The following is a 19,552-nucleotide window of genomic DNA, read 5'->3' as shown; positions in this document are numbered from 1 at the left end:
TATTTTACATTCAACTTTAATGTAGACGAATGTTACAATAATTGATTTAAAAAAAAGCCATAAACACAAACAAAATTTGCTATAACTTCTAATTTCCAACTATTGGCAACGCTAATACATAGCAGCTGATTGCTGCGGGAAAAAGATTTGCAAAAACTAGTTTATGGGGAATTACGCGCGCAACGCTTTAGTAAATTCATAAATTAGTATCGTGTTTTATCGTATATATAATTAATGTTTATTTCATATAAATTAATCGTAATTATTTAACAAAATGTCAACCACAAAACAGTGCAATCAACCCAACTGGAAGCATCCAGATGAGGTGGGATCATGAAATTTCAAGTATTTTCCAACCAATGCATGTCATTTGATTTTATTTCACTTAGCTTATAAAATTGCATCGTTTGAGGCAAAAGAAAAAGCAGCTGGCTGCACGCATAAATCAAAACACTAGTGTGCCAAGTATAGAGAACTGCGGACTCGATAAAGAGCGCTTATTGGAGGCCAAAATAGCGCAAAAGCGTAAAAATCCCTTTGCAATGTGAGTATATATTTGCACATAACAAAGTTTTCCTTCATGTAAATATGTGTTCCTTTCATTCTGAATATTTAGCAAAACTGAGACCAAACGTACACGTACCGACGACACGCCACTCATTGAAGATGACTCCTTACTTGCTTTTGTCAACACACCGCCGCCTAAAAAAGAATCATTCGTGCGCGAAACACCCACACGTCCTCCGCCAGCCAAGTTGACTTTGCAACCTTTTGATCCGAAGTCTTTTGCTGCTATGCTACATAGTAATGCTGCGGCAGAAGATGATGAGGCTGCTTTAGAGGAACAAAAATTTACGAAACATCTACCAATGGATTGGAGCATCAAAACACGTGTGCGCATATTTTGTCGCAGTGAACTACCAACAACTACACTCAAAACAAGTCAATTGGCAAGCGGTTTGACCAGTTTCGTGCGTTGCATCGATCCACAGAACGCACAATGCGGCTTAGATATTTCTCCTGCTACACGTTTCAATCAGGCCAGTTACTATTGGCAACATCCCTACCTCCCATGGATGACATTATTTCCACGCAATGCAAAAACTAATAACGGTATTGTGCTGGGCGAACGCGAACGCAAATATTTAACAGATGACTGGGACTACAGTTTTAGGGGATTATTTCAACTACTGCGTGCACGACAGTGTCCTTACTTTTATCTGTGTGCTAATACTTTTACAGTGCTTTTCCGTGCAGCTGGCACTGGTGGCTGTGTGGAAACGCATGCTCTCATGTCGCCCAGCACACGCGGTTTGCGTAGCGCGTTACGTCAAGAGGGTATAGAATACACAATGCCCCTGAAAAATGATAGCGCATTAAATAAGTCTGATGATGGCAACTTCACAGAGGAGAGTAACAGCGCAGACGCAGTGCCTGAAGGTAGTAACAAAATATATTTTGTTTTCTTGTAACGTTTTATTAATGGGATTCTTATAAGCAGGTAATATTGGCCGTCCTGCTGACACTTCCAATGAATTGCTAGCAGAGGAAGACGAGGAGGATACCGATAACTTTTTGGAAAATCTAGAAGTTAACGATAAAGATTTACGTAGAATTCAAACAGAACATGCGCGCAAATTAAACGTTCAAGAGATGTCCGAAGACTTCAGTGATAACTCGCTACTGCTGATTGAAGGTGTAGAATGTCAAGGATTTTTTAGTTTTCTGCTCAATGCCAAAAGTACAATTTCTAATGTGGGCAGACTCGCAGGCATACCACCAACACTATTGGCACCAGTTGCATTCCCAAAAGCTACAATGCAACAATTGGCAACACGTTCGAGTAAAGTGCGCATGGATGGCGTGGACTACAATAGTATTGAAGTGAAAGGTGTGGTATTACCATCGTTCTTGCCATACGCCTGCAGTTTACTGGGCGAAAGTAAAGACACATTTAGCGCAACACTTGCCACTAACAATAATACGCTAGCGTTTAGTAAAGCAACGCAGTGTTTACTTGAGAAGGATGGCACTGTAGCAGATACCCAAGAGGAAAAGAAAACGAGTCAGGATGAAACATCAGGGCAGGTGTTTGGGCAAGAGAACTTATCAGACTGCGGGCTGACTCCAAGTGTTGTAGAATGTATGTGTCGCACCGGACAAAATGCAGTCACACTTTTAGAACGCGTGTGTTACGATAAAGAATACGGTTACGCTTGGAGTTGACATGTACAGCATTGTTATAAGAACCACAATCAAATATGTTCAATATTCTCCAACACATATTCGTAGATCATAATGGCAACTAATAAAAAAATATTTTTTAATAAAATCTATATTTTAAAATTACAACTTAATGATCCACTATAATTAATTCATCTATACTCCAGTCCTCGTATGAGTGATCTGGTAGGAAACGTCTTATGATAATTGGTATCTTTTTCTGTTTCAACTCTTTCATAGCGATCTGTAGTGGATCGGTTTCACCTTCCAACTCCACCATTATAGGTGCGCACATAGCAATTTGTAGCGCACGCGTACCCAAAACACGCGCGCGTTCGTATTTCGTCATGTATTTTGTGGTAATGCGTTTTGATTTTGGTACGCCGCCTCCTGCACTTCCTTGCGCTATTATTTCTATATTATCGGTTTCTTCCTCCTGATTGATATCATCAATGTTATCCTCTTCGTCAACATCATCGAAGTCATCACCACCGACACTGAAAAACAAAATTTTAATTAGTTTTTTGTAAAATTCTGCGAGTACAAGTTTCGGGGAAACGTGGCTCCATTTGTATACCTTTACAAATAATACATTTTTGTAAAGTTCTTCTACTTACTCATCATTATCATAATCTCCATCATCCATGTTGTGAATTAAGAGTTAAAAAAGAGTTTAATAATAATAAAAACACAAATGTAACTGAAAATTTTACAGCGGCGTGCACAAAACACGATTCGAGATGTGTTTGTTCTTCTTCTTTTACAAATAACTGTCAAAATTTAGCACTGTTCGCTTTGCTGCCAATGTTGCCACAGCAATATAAACAGTTTTGTAAAATGTTATAGCAAACCATACTCTTTTTTTTATTTTTTTTCCAAGAAAGTTAAAAACATATTTTCTGTTTGAAAAAATATATTATACTATGTTATTTTACGACCATAGATCGTTTATAAACATTATTTTATTATATTCGTTAAACATATATTGTTAAACTACGAAGCGTTTTGTGTGAACTCACTAAATTGTCACCGTCTGACGAGGTTGGCAACACTTTTTCTAGTCCAATTTTCAATTTCAATTTCTTGAACATTAATGTTTGTTTTTGTTTAGTATTTTGTTGGCAGTGAAATTGAGTTGAGTTGTTTGTGATTTCTGTTGGTGTATTAATTTCACAAATTATCGCATTTGTTGTTATTGTAAGCATTTTAATTGAATAAACGACAGCTAAATTAAGTAACATCTATGTTTTCATAAGCGGAAATATTTGTTGGAATTATTCAATGTACCTGAAGTGATATTAAAAAGCAATTCAAATCGGGATCCTCTGGCTCAGTGAAAAAAGTGATTAAGCAACATAATTGGGTGTTAAAGTGAAATGCGCTTTTTACCGCATATTTGCATATGCTTGTAGTTAAGCCAATGAGAAAGTGTATAATTTTACAGCAAATAAATATAAGATAAGAGATATAGCGATTTATCGTCACAAAAGTACAAAACTTCATACCTCTACATTCGGCGTAGTATTTGACATATCGACTTTTCTTGAAGTTTCAAATAGGCTTTTACTTGCCAACCAACAACAATAACAAAGATAAAACAACAATACAGGAAAGGCAAAACACATATACTGTTAAACGAAACAGGAACAAAGCATATGCTGCACTCTCCCTGTTCACTGGAGGTGGACACATTGATGTCCAAAACACCAAATAGCTATCAAGGTGAATAAAGTATATGCATTTAACTATAAGGCATCATAATTAAGAATATATTCATACATATATTTGCACTTGTGGTAGGTATTTAATATTTATGTTAGTCGGTGTATTTACCCGCGATAAAACAAGTCTTACAACCGAGTTCTCCTCCCTGACAATTAGCAAAGAGCTAATGAAATGCAATATCTGTGTGTCTGAATATACGCGTATATGTTATATTCACGTGTGTGTGTGTGTATAATTTATACAGCTGTGAACAAATAATTGAGGCATTTGGGACTTGAACTTAAATTTTACGGTAATGTTTGTAAAAAGTGTGAAGTACACATATTATATATATATAATACCTTATAATTTAGCCGATTAATCAATATAGGCGTATTTCTTAAAAAGTTCAATATGAAATATCCGGTAAAAATCTTTCAAAAAATGGTCGATTTCGATTAATTTTCTCATTCCTATAGGCTAAATCAAACATCTGTATGTTTTATCTATTGCCTTATCTCTTTTGAGAAATTACATTTTCTTTTTTTTTTTTGTTTTAAACTCCACTGACGTATGCTAATTATTTATTCGTAACTGTAAATATAAATGTTTGTATATATTGTGTATAGAGTTAGCACATTTGCATGTGGATTAACGAAGCAGAAAGTATGCAGGCACGTAAACTGTTCGCTGTCATGTCCGTATGTATTCTTTTTATTGTTCTCAAAACTGCTTACGAATGCAGGACACAAACCAGAAATTAAACTGCATTGTGCAAAACAAAACACCATCATTAAATGTTTACATAAAATAAAAAAAAAACAATTCCATGTCACTAACGGACATGAACGTACATCAGTATGTTCATATGTATATTTCGATAACGTGCATTGTTTCTGAGAGCGTTAACTTTTGATATCACATAACCACAGTCGGCAGAACGCTTTAACCTGTAGTGCTAAATAACAATGCGAAACAATACAGTATATAATACTATGTATATTTATTTACATAGCGTACAAACTTGTAGATATATATTTTCATATCAGTATCAAATATGACTTTTGCAATGTTGGAGTGTCGCTGTGATGTAGTATGTATGTTTGTATGAATATATGTACATATTTACAACTGGTTACATAAATGCCGGGTTATTTTATTTTACTGTTCCTTTTGTTTGAAGTTGTCTTTGAAAAAATATTTATTATATTGTACAATTTTATTGTAATTTCTTCGTTTTAAATTAATGTGAGTTGGACAATCTCAGTCTTTGTCTTTTTCTAATACGAATCCGTATATTTGAAACAATGCCACGCTTAAAACATACTTAGCATACTTCTAAAAAGATGCATGAAAAATTAATGTTCAAGATAAGAAAATGAAATATTAAATTACATTCATAAAAAATATTTTTAATATTAAATCAATCAATATTATATTTTTAAAATTAAAAATTATTTTTTTTAGATGAAAAATTACGTGTATACTTCTACTAAGTTTTATGGGGTTGTAAAAAAGTGGAGAGCTCGTTTAAGTGAAAAAAGTGGAATATATTTTTTTCTTAATGAGCTTAAGCTGTCACCATTTAATTTATAATAAATTATATAGTTAATTCAAATAAGAAAATACATATACATGTAAGCAATTATTGAAATCCAGCATTTTTTTATAGACCCTAAACTACGCACTAATTATTAATTTGATCTTAATTATGTATGTTTGTTATGGCAATATATTTCTTACTAGCTGATCCCACAGACGTTGCCCTTTGTGAAATTATTTGTTTTGAAAAGGAAAGAAAGTTGAATTTAGATTGTATTGAAAAGCATTTCTTTTCTATTTTTCTACATTTTTTTTTCAATGTAACGCAGCTTGATAAACAACATTTTTTGTTTTCTGTTCCGGTGCGTAAATGTACAGAGAAGATGGGTTTTCAACCCGTGAACACTCCACATATAGCTGTCCGTATGAAAAACATGGCATTTCCATATTTATGCCACACATTTCCAGCAACTGTCTGTGTGACCTGTTGATTGACATCGCAAATGCAAGTTTCAGTGGAAACTAATACGTTTGAACTGAAATGGCAAAGCGTTGGAACTCAGAGGAATTGGTGGAATCAAGCATTCTGCCCCTTGTAAATCCCTTTCAAAATTCTTGCAACTATATTATTATTTGCTAGCTACGTCACAATCAGGGTTCAATTACACAGTTTCGACATAATTACAGAATAATGACGAATCCAACTTTAAGATGTAAATGATGCGGCGGCATGTCAAGCAAATCCAAAAAATTTAGAAATTCAACACACAAATCTCCCTGAATTTTACTTGAATCGTATAGATTAAGTCATCAACATCAGTATTTTTGACAGCTAAAATTGCGCGTGCACTCAACCAATCGTAGTTACTTATAATTTTAGCCAATATATTCAGATATACATTCGTCTTTCGTTGAAGTGAATTGACAAATGCCAGGTGGAATTGATATCAAACCATTGAAAAAATCAACCGGAATTTGTCAGTTTACAATTTTTAACAGTTCTTCTGTGGTTTTATCCTGTTGCAGGAACACTCGCATATTAATGGTCAATCATATGGTACCGCCACAATACTATGACTTGAGACATTCAATTCATCCGCCGCTGTTTGGAATAACAGGAAGTATTTGTGGAAAATCGCCAGCTAACGGTATCATTACGCAACCAAAGCGACGATTATTATTCCACAGATCTTACAATGTTCTGTCTAAAGAATTGCACTTATCTCATATTGTTGCCAAAATCAATATTATCTGTTCCGCCGTTGTCAACTTAAATATAATTCTTTTATTATTATCTTTCTAGCAAATGTTCAATATTTGTTTACTTTTTCCCTGTACTTCCACGGATATTTCATTACTAAAAAAAAATAAGGAAAGGCTAAGTTTGGGTGCAACAGAGCATTTTATACTCTCGCAATTTATTCCTATAGTTTTATTAAGATATCACACAATTTGACCCATATATTCGGCATAAAATCCAATAGAATAACAAAAATCATCATATATAGTAAATAATACAACTCTAACAAATAATTTCGACCAAATTAGTTATCACAAAAACGGTACTCACGGGCTTTTTTTTACATCATTAAAAGAGAAATAATTCTTTCATACATAACTTTTGTGTATCTTGAACCGCTTTCGCAGCGCAACGAACGGAAGCCCTCAAAGATAAATAATTTCCCCCGTTTTTAACACATTTACCACTGTTTCTTCGCTCTATCGTTATTGGTCGCAGCGTGATGCTTTATAGCCTATATCCTTCCTCGATAAATGGAATATCCAACACAAAAAGAATTATTGAATTCGAACCAGTAGTTTCGGAGATTAGCGCGTTCAAACAAACAAACAAACAAACAAACAAACTCTTCAGTTTTATAATATTAGTATAGATAACAATTTTTCTGCGCAGTTCGAAAAGAGAGTTTTTTTTTTGATATGTATCACACATATTATCTTATCGAAAAATTAATTTGAAATATAGGACATATTAGCGATGAAAGAATAGCACAGGCATTATAAGTACGCAGTGAAATTAACTAGTTATAAATTACTTGGCAGCTATCATGAATTGCAAATTCCATCTATAAGTCAAAATTCTGTAAGGTTATTTCCCTTAAGTGATTCCCTACACTAAATCCAAGACTTATTGTATGCACACATGTATATGAATATTTCCACTTTTGTATATTATAAAAAGAATACCGGCATACATAAACTATAGAGAAAGATACACTTTTGCTCTTTGAACCCTGAAATCTATACTCTATTTCTACACATACAAAGGTTTTTAACTCGCTTTATATAATTTCGCCGGTGCCTACGTTGCATTTCTTTTTAAGCTTTAGCGACGTTTCTCGCTGTCACTTTCTTCATGTTCAATGAACTTGCGTTCTCAGCTTTCAAAACTCAGCATTTCTTTAATTTTCTTAGTTTTATTTGTACGAAATTTTTTTTTATCAGAACTTTAAAAATCACCTTGGGTAAAATTGCTGAGTTAATAAATATGTAAATTTAAATACTTTTAAGTGGATTCAGAATTGTTTGTATTTCATATGGAATTTTAAATTAATGCGAGGAAAAATTATTTCAAAAATATAATAACTAATTTATAGTTGGATGAACTACTTGATCTTCTAGCGATTAGAAATATTTTGAATTTATAAAATACTTAGACTTTAAAGCATAAATATTGCTTAACGAATTCAGGGCATAAACATATGTAAATACAAATGTTGAGATGTTTTCTATTTGTATTTAAATAAAATTATTTATTAATTCAATGGAAAAATGTTATCTCTTTTTATTCACAATATGTATGTATGTATGTATGAAGATTACACACTGCGTGAAATTATTTTGATTCCTTCGAAATGGTAGATTAATATACGAGTTCAAATCTCGTTTCAATTAAAAATTTTGCTCAGTTATTTGTTTTATTGAAAAAAAAATCTGATTCGGTAAATGATATTGTTTATCCACTATTTTGGAAATTATACAAGTCTGTCTGTGCTATGTATCTTTATGAAAGAACATTCCAAAAAATTGTACTAGTCTGATTATATTCTTATTAATTCAATTTAAGTCGGGAAATTATAGCAGCGAAGGCTTAATTTTCCTGCAAGGAATGTATTTATGTTATTTGTAAATGTATATGAAGGCCAATGTACGATAAAATATTCTTATTTGTTTTGATTTTTTAATTTGTTAAATTATTATATGTGTACCCCATAAGGAAATCTTATTATAATACATTTATTATAAATTAGCATTAAGTTAAGCCAAGTTGGTGGTAGGTGCTTCTTTCTTGATTCTTTTAATGTGTTCTCATGCATAAAAAACCAACGCTATAGATAAGTATATTTATAACTCTGATCAGATATCTCAGTATTTGCATTATTCGCAGTATTCCTATTGGGTCCCTTATTCATAAACACATATGTATGTACGTTATATAGAATTCATATTACTAAAGTGCTTAGTAACACAAAACGACACCATTAAACGACAAACGGCAATTTAGATATCCATACTCCTGATTGCGAACATGAAGGCACGTAGTACCTATTCTCGCATGCTAATTTGTTGTTATTTCTTTCTAACTTCCAAATTTGAAAAAAAATATACTTTTACTAGCTACGTGAACGAGTGCAATTGTTTAGCTTCTATTGATCGCGAATTAATAAATGACAACACTTTCGCGTATTTAAATTTTTATTATCTGCCTCAAATTTGCGGTAATTTGTAAACAAAGCAGGCAGTTATGCAAATTTCGGCAAACATTTAATTTCCTAGCAAAGAATATTCACTTTTACACTCATTTATATGCAGAAAGACAACAATCCATATACGGACCTCCTATGTTGACAGTTATTTTTTCTGTTCTTCTAGGAACATAATCATTATACTCAAACTCCCTTGATCGGACATTTTTTCATCCACTAAGTTACATTTTTAGAACAAATGACCCTCTCTTGGGTGAGATGTCCACCTAAAACAAAAACGGACAAAAATCGTTCGACGATGAGTGTCTGCCCGAGAGAGTTTTCACTGTATTTATTATCAGATTTTAAAGGACTGTTGACAGTCATAACTTCGAAGTCGTAGATAATTTCGTATACCTGGGAACCAGTATCAACAACACCAACAATGTCAGCCGCGAAATCCAGCGCAGAATCACTCTTGCCAACAGGTGCTACTTTGGACTAAGTAGGCAATTGAAAAGTAAAATCCTCTTTCGACGAACCAAAATCAAACTCTACAAGTCGCTCATTATTTCCGTCCTGCTTTACGGTGCAGAAGCTTGGGCGACGTCAACATCAGAGTTTTCGAGAGGAAAATTTTGCGCAAGATTTATGGACCTCAGAACATTGGCAACGGCGAATACCGCAGACGTTGGAACGATGAGCTGTACGAGTTATACGACGACATTGACATAGTTCAGCGAATAAAAAGACAGCGGCTACGTCATGTTGTCCGAATGGACGAGAACACTCCAACCCTGAAAGTGTTCGATGCAGTACCCGCCGGAGGAAGCCGGGGAAGGGGAAGGCCTCCACTCCGTTGGAGGAACCAGGTGGAGAGCGAACTGGTTACACTTAGGATCTCCAACTGGCGCCGAACTGCGAAGGAAAGAGAAGAGTGGCGCGCTCTCATCGATTCTGCTATAACCGGCTAAACGGTTGAACGCCAATAACATACATACATACATTCAGCCATATAAACCTCCAAAAGACTTTCTAAATGTCTAAATATAATATATATGTTTATAATAATATTTATAAACATTGTTTTATTATCGCAGACTTCCAGAGATAAACTTAGCAATAAATTTTTTTCATGAGTATAAATATTTGAGTAGCCACTTAACACAAATATTCGATTAGTTTTTATTGTGTTTTTTTACTGTATAATAACAAATACAAATACGTCTGTGTATAAATATTATTCAAGTATTTAAATTTCTCAGGTAGTTTCGGGGAAACAAAATTGCAAAGTTACAACTAAACAGAAACAAACCGAACAGAACCGAAATTACATTTGTAAAATAAATATACATAAGTTTCGGAGTTTGTAGTAGCTTTCAAAACGTTCATTTCAACGTTCAATTTAAAGAGATCAACGATAGTATAGGGTCTATACCGATCACTCGGAATCGATGCTTGACATTGCATACCTGAAATTTTATGGGAGAACTTCTCAGAATGTGCAGAATGTTTTGGAGAAATTTATAGAATTTCCTAAAGTTGTTTTTAGTGATACTGTTAAACCAAAAATAACCGTATAACAAAGTCAAATGAAATTTTCAGCACTACCCTAGTGTCTTGAAATTGTATAAAAATAACTCTTATCCATCTGCTATCATAAGTGATAAGTCAAGTAGTCATTAGCATGTATAAGAGGTTGACTAAAATAGGCACCTTTCTAAGTATATTAAACACTCTCACTTTCCAAGTAACGGTAATGGTAGTTCGGCAAACAAAGTGTACTTGCTTGTTCAGGAAGCATACTTTTATGAGTCACTGTACATATAATATTATTGTGTACGGAATTGAAATCGTGCTAATTGCACTAAGAATCGAAATATGAAAATTCTCAAAAGCAAAACACATTTCTCGAATATGTTTACTTAACAAATTCCTATTTGTCGGTGGCGTACGATAAGAAGAATAGCAAGCAACGCTGAGTATTTACAATTCATTTATTCATTAGTTAGAGAAAACCCAAACAACAAATCAGCATCATCAGCTTTGGCTTTGAACAACAAAACAAAGATTGCCTTCATCTAAATGTTTCTGAGAATAATTGTAGGGTGCGTAGTAGGCGCATGTGTAGTCTGATGATTAGTATTTCACTCATATTGATTTATTGTCATTAGATGCCACATTTGTTAGCATCAATGTAAACTATGGCTATACACACATACATGCATGTTTCTCTGTACACTATGTAACACAAAAATTATACACATGCGCCTACTAAGTGGCTTACATGCAGGGCCGGGTGTGTTGAATGTAAGCACTTAAAAAGTCATATGAAGTCATTAACTTTTGTGCATTTATATTGAAATCACTTAGCGCTGTGCTGCTTTATTTACTATTTTTTTTCAATATTTACTCTAGTACTGTGTGCTTTATTAGGGTACAAGGTGAGTAGTGGCTCTTCCGCTCTAGTCTCGCTACCGCGTTAACCGTTTTTGTCGAAGTAAATACATATTCATATTTGTATTATAAATATCTATATATATGTATTTAACTATATAATATATAAAAAAATCAACTAATCTTGGATAAAAAATTAAAAAAAAAACTCGAGTTCAATTTATAATCTATGAACCGAGTCTTCACAAATAATAATAATAAAATGTTAAGATCAAAGTCGTTAGTGGGGAATATGAGGACCTCTGTGCCTGTGATTAATTTTTTAACGAAAATATCGGTTAATCTCCCAAATACTCTAAAGTAAATACTGTTCCAAATATGGGCAAAATTAAGTCAATTCTTCTCTAGCCCCCATATAACTCATATAAGGATGTTCGGTGAAGTTTTTACCATATATATCGGTTAATATGTGTGTTATTTTGACAAAATTAAGTGAACGTATAATCTTGGATATAATGTTTCTTGGTGGCGAAAATGAAAGAAATCGATCCAGAAATTACCTCAACACTTTATACTATATATAGGATTTCCATTATTTTAGTAACCTGTATGTCGTATATATGGAATTATGCATTATCTTAATATAATTTAATGGAAGCAGGAACATAGACTGGCCAAAAACTACGCAGCCCCTATATGTTCGCCTGAATACAATAGGAAGCATCAGACTTGCCAGAATAACGTTCTCCGGACAGCCATAGAGTGCCTCTGGATGTCTCCGGTTGAGCATCAACACAATGAGGCCCGTATGCTACCGCTGTGAAGGAGGTAGGAAGGAGGTACTCTCCAAACAGTTTCTGTTGTGAAGCTTTCGACAGAGTTTTCGACAATCACTGAACGCCATTCACAGAGGAACCATAACACCTTCATCGACTCCCTCCCCGTGAATAGCGTACTTGGAGAAAAACACCACCCATCGGAGACACAGAACTCGAGTTGCTCTCGAAACTAAAGTGACACCGGAGCAACTTCGTTCTGGATACTGCAGCAGGTTAAACTCCTACCTATAAAGGCTAGACCCCCACATACTCAATATATGTCCTGCATGCAAAGAGTACCCGCATGACACCACCTCTTTGCGTGCCCACTAAACCCCACTCATCTAGCACCCCTTCCACTTTGGTTCGACTCTGTCGAAACAGCTCGTTTTCTGGGCCTCCGTTAGATAGTTTCGACGGCAATTTATTTAGGCTTGCCGGTTCAGGCAGGCAACAACAACAACCTTCTTTTAGCCTCAGTATAGTCATTAATTCGGTGTTGATCTTGGTCTAGTTGGTAACTTTGCGTCGTAAACAAAATTGACAACTAAATGTCACATTTCGCTGAAACTTCAAACAAAGGAGGCTGTAACGACCCAGAAAAAGAACTTTAATGATTTTGCTGTTTAGACGCAGTCCGATTGAAGTTTGTTTAGATTACATATTAACAATATTTCCATCTATTTAGAATATGTATATATGTATGTATGTATGTATGTGCATATGCTAACGAAAACAAAATATTTTTGCTGAACAAGAAAACACAGAGAACAAAGAGCGATATTTGCAAAGCCGATCTTTTCAAGATCAACTGGTTTTATATGTATAGTAAAATACATATATTTATATTATTCGGGTAAATATGAATATATGTATTTTGAGGTGAAATATCGGTGATAAGCTGAGCTCCAAAGGCAGTACTCTGATACGAAAAACAATCTCAAAAGAAATACAGCTTACACACAAGAAAATAATAATAACATAAAATTGTATAAAATTAACGGTTCCCAACGTTTTTATCACAGTTACGCCAGCGTAGACAACTAGTTAAATGTCAACGTGCATCGTCGTCGAAGGTGAACGGTTTTGCACTTGAACTTGACAATAATGGTTGCTTTATCATCTTCGTACTTTGTGCTTATGTAAATTATGTATTAAGTCTTACACACATACATATAGTTATTTTATATTCGAAGATTTGCAATTTCATGGCGCTTATCATGAACTACCAAATGCGGAACTTTAAACTTTGCACTTTTTTAAAGCTTTTTTCATGACTATTTCTACAAGTGCTCTTGAGCTAACTAATGTAATTAAAGAATTATTAAAAGTGTACATTTGTATATATGTATGTATATAGTACATACAGACTCAGCACTCAAGTGGTTGTCGTGTCGCCTGTTGCTTTCATTGCTTTTGCGTTTTTGCCAAGTCTCGCGTGCGTTTTGTAGGACGCAGCTTTGAGATTAATGACTCGAAACAATTTGTGTCAGTACTTCACGGAATGTGTAGTCTTCAGTTAACAAGTAATTACTGTGATTTCATCGCCCACAAATTGCTTTCGTAGCTAGTTATATACGAAGTTATATCAAAAAGTATTTCTAATCTGAGGCACGTCTCTGAAAAAAACACAGAAAATTCAAATGTAATATTTATTATTCAAAAGGACATTTGTTGGCATCTATTTTTTTTTTAAGATTATTCTCTTTCAAATGACCGTGGAATCCATTTTTCGAACATTTCGGCTGGTAACTGCCGAATGACACGCGTAATGTTTTACTTCAAGGTATTAATCGAAGCGGGATTGTCCGCATAGGCATTAGACTTTACATATCCCCACAGGAAAAAATCTAACGGTATGACGGTGCGCTCAATCGACTGGCCCAAAACTTGAAATTATCTGCTCACCGAAGTGTAATCTCAATAAATCCATTGAATGTGGCGATGTGTGGGAAATAGCGCCGTCTTGTTGAAACCAAATGTCGCCTAGATTACGAAAAATATTACAGATTTTTTAAGACTTTACTGTTTAAGAGATCAGGCAAGTCTATGATTTTCAAAAATTATGATTTTTTAATAAAATACAAAATATTTTTTCGATCCAATCCATTGTAGTTTTAAAGCTTTTGAAACGCCTGAAACGCCAATCATTTTTGTTGGAACCTCCAATTTGTCGAATAATCGCAAGAGATACCTCACAATTAGAAGCTAAACCTTAAAGCTTTACTGAATGTGAAAGCGCCAATAAAGCTAAAAAAGCTTTACTTTGATAACAGTCAACGCAATAATTTGAAATATTATATTTTAGAATATTTTTTTTGATTTGTAATACACAACAAATTATGGAACTGCTAACCTCGCCGTAATTAGTCGTGTGCTAGTAAATTTATACCGTGCCACATGCGTTGGCTAATTAGAAAACCAGTTTATCTAATGCGAATGTTAGCAAAACGTAAACAAGTTAATATTTTTAATCTTTTTTGTTTTTCTTGTTGTTTTTTCTTGCCACTTAATACAATCGTTGGTGTGGAAAATGCTGTTTTAATGGTTTCTCGGTATTATTTTTTTCACTTTATCCACTAGTATTTGGTTCTTTTTCACAATTCGCTTTTACACGGTTTTTCTTTATTTCATCTTGTCTACGCAAACCAGTTTGAAGCGTCGCTAAAACATTTTTTCATTTCAGCTTTCGGCATGTCGAGTCGCGCTTAACTAAACAGTCCAACGCCAGCCACCAAGATGACGCAGCGCAGCACGGATTTTACGCAGTTGCCCGCTGCGCCCAATACGGCAAGTGCCGCAAGCCGCAAAGAGGAGGAGGCAAAGGCCACAGCGCTGGCAGCAACGCCCATAGCCAACAGTCAAAATTGTGATATACTCCTAAACAACTTTCAAATCAAAAAGAAACGTTATCGCGTCTTGCTCAACTATGACCACATCGTTTGGGAGCGACTGCAGACGAAGCGCAGCAGCGACGCGGACGCTGAGTGCAACTTGAAACAAGGTGAGCGTAAAAAAATATTTAAAAAAATATGCAAAATAATATTCCTAACATATTTCTATTTTGTTTTTGTCGCTATTGTTGTTGTGTAGGTCCAGTCTACGGCAAAAATACGAATGTGCTGCATATAAACGAGCTAATCAGGGTGAGCAAGGGCAACACCAAGTCGGCGGCTTTGCATATTGCAGCGCCGCAGCCGTTAGCCGAATTCGATGCGCACGGTACATGCGAACATCAACAACAACAACAGCACAGCAGTACACCACCTACTGAACAGTATCTTGCCTTATCATATGCCGCACGCGTCGTAAACTCAGCCACGGACTGCAATCGCTGGGAAGTGCACAAGCTGGTGCTCTACAATGCAGACGCGTATGTGGTGCGGCAATGGCACGCGCTGCTCAATAGAATGCTCGCAAACACGGCGCCAACGCGTCTGCGCGTGCGCCGCTTGTTGGTATTCATCAATCCGTATGGCGGACGACAGCGCGGCTTGCAAGTCTATGAGCGCTACTGTAAGCCACTATTTCAACTGGCCGGCATCGATGCGTCCTGCATTATCTCGCAACGCTCAAATCAGATACGCGACATACTGTTGAGTCATGATTTGTCACCGTTCGACGCGGTTTGCTGCGTTGGTGGCGATGGCACGGTGGCGGAGGTGATTAACGGGCTCATCTTTCGCGCGATATGCGATGCGGGCATGGATGCGCGCCAACCGCCGTACGTGCCGAAGCCAACACTGCCCGTGGCTATAATACCGGCGGGCAGCACGGATACGGTCGCGTACAGCCTGCACGGCACTTCGGACGTGCGCACCGCGGCGATACATTTGATTTTGGGACAGCGGCGCGGTGTGGACATTTGTAGCGTGCGCAATCGTGAGGGCATCATACGGTTTTGCGCCAGCGTATTATCCTACGGCTATTTGGGCGATGTGGCGGCGAAGAGCGAGCGCTATCGTTGGCTGGGCACGAAGCGCTATGAGTTTGCCGGCGTTAAAACGTTCCTTACCAATAATGGCTACGAGGCCGAGCTGCGCGTATGTCAGCCAATAGGCGGCCAAAAATTTAATGCAGTTGCGGCGGCACAGGAAACGGGCACGAGTGCCGAAAATATGACAACAACAACAGATGATACGACTTGCTTTGCGAATTGCAGGCGCTGTGAAACAGCGTCCATTGGGCAGGCGGCGCTCGCGACGAAACGCGCTTTAATGAAGAAAGGCATATTGGCGGGCGTTATTGCGCCAACGCGTGTTGCGGACGATGAGCTGCCCTCATCATCGAGCGCCTCATTGAAGAGTTGTGAGGATAGTAACGACGACCAAAGCAATAAAACGAATTATTTGGAAGTGGCTGGCGGCAAAATGTGTGCTGCAAGTAGCAATGAAACTATGGACTTTGTTGATACGAAGCAAATAGATTTGACAGACTGTGATAATAGTAGTGAATTAGTGTGCGACGCGGTGGTTGGAAAATGCGCGTCGGAAATACAAAGTAAACCCGAAAACGAGTGGAAAACAATAAATGGTAAGTTTTTCATGATCAGCGGCGCGAATATTACGTGCGCCTGCACCCGCAGCCCCAACGGTGTGGCGCGCTACAGTCATCTAGGCGACGGCTATCTAGACCTGATACTGGTGCGAAAAACCTCGTTGCTCAACAATGTACGTTTGCTCTTAAACTTGATGGGGCGCAATGGTGATATAGTGAGTACTCACTCAACTATGCCTTCACAGAGTGTCTCAATTTTAGTATTTTTTCTTTATTTTTATAGCGAAATTTGCCTTTTGTTGAAACTTATCGCACCAAAAAGTTCTGCTTCCGTTCACCGAATGCCAATCTTGCGCAAGATTACAGCATTAGTGGCTCCTGTCAGCCGATAGCGGAAACTGCGGAAGGTTATGTTGATTATGATGATGATAGCGGCTTGTCGCGTTGGAACTGTGATGGAGAAGTGATTGGTGACCAGGAATTGACGATGATGTATGTATTTAAATTTAAGCATCCACCTATTTATTTGTTGCATATACATAATAATCAACAGTTGTGTTGTTCTTGTTGTTTGACGAATACTGCACAGTTATAAAAATAATTATTCACCCGATATCAATAGGTTTATTGAAACCCGTAATTTTGTAGTGTTTGAAGCTCAATTCATTTTGTAAAAAGTCATTCTATTCTTAGTCTTTATTTAAAAAGTTGACATTTTTAACCCTAAAATTAAATTATATATTAGAATTACAAAATAAATTCTTTAAATTTTTTTATTTCCCTTGAATTCTTTCAGTTCTCATTGCCAATTAATCGATGTTTTCATGCGTGGACCACACACATACAGCAAACCGTTAAGAAGCGATGGCAAATCCATGCTGTGCTGCTGCTGTGGGTGCTGCCGCAGTGATGATTAACATAGCCATGATATTTTGGAAGTTCTTTGATACGCGTTCGAAAGCAAATTATTGCTAAAGTTAATGGGTACAGCAATCGTATGCTGTTTTATATGGACAAGTATGAACAATTTGCGCAGGCGTCTCCTCACCTAGAGCTGAATACTACAGAGATGCATATGTATGAGAAGTAGTGTATAACTAAAAGTGAAACAATAAGCTTTAAGCATTAAAGATTTTTAAGAAATGTTTGCAATATGAAATTTCAAAAATTGGTGTAGGTAATCGATAGCTGTTTCGTACATACATACATACATATGTATACATGTGTTTTACATCGTTAAAATTTTAAAAAATTATTAATGCTTATATAATTTATATATATTATATCTATTATATTTTGTCGATTTTGTAACCATTCCTGATTAAGTTTTAAAAATATGCTGTATATAAGTATACACTTATATAAAGTATTGTAAGCCAACATTCCCAACATTCGTATGAGTATTAATTATGTAAAAGTTGATATGATTATGTGTTTTATGTGATTTATTTGGTAATAGTTTCGATGTTTTCAATTCATGTTTATGGTAACATATATATATTATTTGTAAACTTGGTGGCATTATGGTGCCAAGTGAGTATTCGCCAAAAAAGAAACAATAAATGAAAAAAGCCAAATGTCGTTTTATTGAAAATTGTAAGGAGACAACGTCTTCTTCAGTACTTTCGTATGCATAAGGTTACTGCTCAGTACTTGTTAATATTTGTATACTTGTTCCTCAGTCTGCGTTTAGTGGCAGTCAATAGAATTTTATCATCGAGCCTATCCGTTTGATCCGCTAGCTGATTATTGGCACCGCCATCGTATTAAATGCGCTTAGAAATTAAAGACAGCTCTACACAAATATATTCAACCAACAATCCTTTCGATTCGGTTATCCGATCCCTAAAATATACACAGCCCGTTTTCAAGACACACCTTAAGAGGACTACAAAAACAACAACAACAAAAATATGTGTTAAAGTGGCATTTTATGTAACCTTATACTGGTACCAAGTTTAACAGTAATCCTTTTGATATTCGGAAATATATATTGATATTTAAAATGAAGTGTGTAGTGTCGGGATGTAATAGTGCAGAATAATCGTCAGAAAATATTTTTTTACATTTCCGGTATGTAATTTGAATTTATATTCAATTTGACAGTTTTTCATGCTACCTATTTTCATTCTGAATTGTATGACGTTATTCTGTCGTAATCTTGCCTCCATAATTCTCATCAAGAGTACCTTCCTGAAATTCGTCGACGACGTAAAAACCTATACCGACAAGACTTCGGATGCGTCTTACTATAGACAAGCACTGAACGCCAATCACAGAGAAGCTATTAACACCTTCATGACTCCCTCCCGGTGAATGGAGTTCTTGCAGAAACAACAAACACCGTTGCAGACACAGAGCTCAAGTTGTCTCGCGAAAGTCCTGCATGCAAGTCCCCGCATGACACTAACGACCTCTTTGCATGTCCCCTTTACCCTGCTCATCCAATACCCCTTTCCCTTTGGCCCGACCCCATCGAAACAGCTCGTTTCCTGGGCCTCCCGTTAAATGACTTGGATGACAATTAGGCTAGGCTTGTCGTTTCACGCAGGCCTGGGTAACCGCTACAACAACAACAATTATCTTAATTTTTTTATTGGATTATTATGAAATGTTTAAATTATTATTAATTATTATGAAACAAACACAAATAAAAATAATTTACAC

General features: G+C 35.9%; 3 protein-coding genes across 5 annotated transcripts; 2 read left to right on the top strand and 1 right to left on the bottom strand.

The window, feature by feature from the left end:
- Nucleotides 1-87: 87 nt before the first annotated feature.
- On the top strand, nucleotides 88-2,357 carry LOC105213135 (protein downstream neighbor of son homolog). The gene is made up of 4 exons (XM_011185707.3): nucleotides 88-325; nucleotides 390-544; nucleotides 617-1,440; nucleotides 1,502-2,357. The coding sequence occupies exons 1-4, from the start codon at nucleotides 275-277 to the stop codon at nucleotides 2,224-2,226; spliced, it is 1,755 nt and encodes a 584-aa protein (XP_011184009.2). The 5' UTR covers nucleotides 88-274; the 3' UTR covers nucleotides 2,227-2,357.
- LOC105213134 (DNA-directed RNA polymerases I, II, and III subunit RPABC2) lies at nucleotides 2,318-3,009 on the bottom strand. Its single transcript, XM_011185705.3, has 2 exons — nucleotides 2,841-3,009; nucleotides 2,318-2,720 (listed from the first exon to the last, which is right to left on the bottom strand). Exons 1-2 carry the CDS (start codon nucleotides 2,867-2,869, stop codon nucleotides 2,354-2,356), a joined length of 396 nt encoding a protein of 131 aa, XP_011184007.1. The 5' UTR covers nucleotides 2,870-3,009; the 3' UTR covers nucleotides 2,318-2,353.
- A 311-nt stretch (nucleotides 3,010-3,320) lies between these two features.
- Nucleotides 3,321-18,462, top strand: LOC105213136 (ceramide kinase). Of its 3 annotated transcripts, none has more exons than XM_011185709.3 (5): nucleotides 3,321-3,945; nucleotides 15,075-15,392; nucleotides 15,482-17,100; nucleotides 17,169-17,377; nucleotides 17,682-18,462. In XM_011185709.3, the coding sequence occupies exons 2-5, from the start codon at nucleotides 15,128-15,130 to the stop codon at nucleotides 17,800-17,802; spliced, it is 2,214 nt and encodes a 737-aa protein (XP_011184011.2). In that variant the 5' UTR covers nucleotides 3,321-3,945; nucleotides 15,075-15,127; the 3' UTR covers nucleotides 17,803-18,462. The 3 variants fall into 3 exon arrangements, with proteins under 3 accessions (XP_011184011.2, XP_054081412.1, XP_054081411.1); XM_054225437.1 differs by having other exon boundaries at nucleotides 3,403-3,420; XM_054225436.1 differs by lacking the exon at nucleotides 3,321-3,945 and adding an exon at nucleotides 13,754-13,914.
- The last annotated feature ends 1,090 nt before the right edge of the window (nucleotides 18,463-19,552 follow it).

This window comes from Zeugodacus cucurbitae, chromosome 2 (assembly GCF_028554725.1).
Source record: "Zeugodacus cucurbitae isolate PBARC_wt_2022May chromosome 2, idZeuCucr1.2, whole genome shotgun sequence".
Lineage (NCBI taxonomy): Eukaryota > Metazoa > Arthropoda > Insecta > Diptera > Tephritidae > Zeugodacus > Zeugodacus cucurbitae.
Note: the sequence above shows the minus strand (reverse complement) of the source record. Positions and strands in the feature narration are given on the sequence as shown.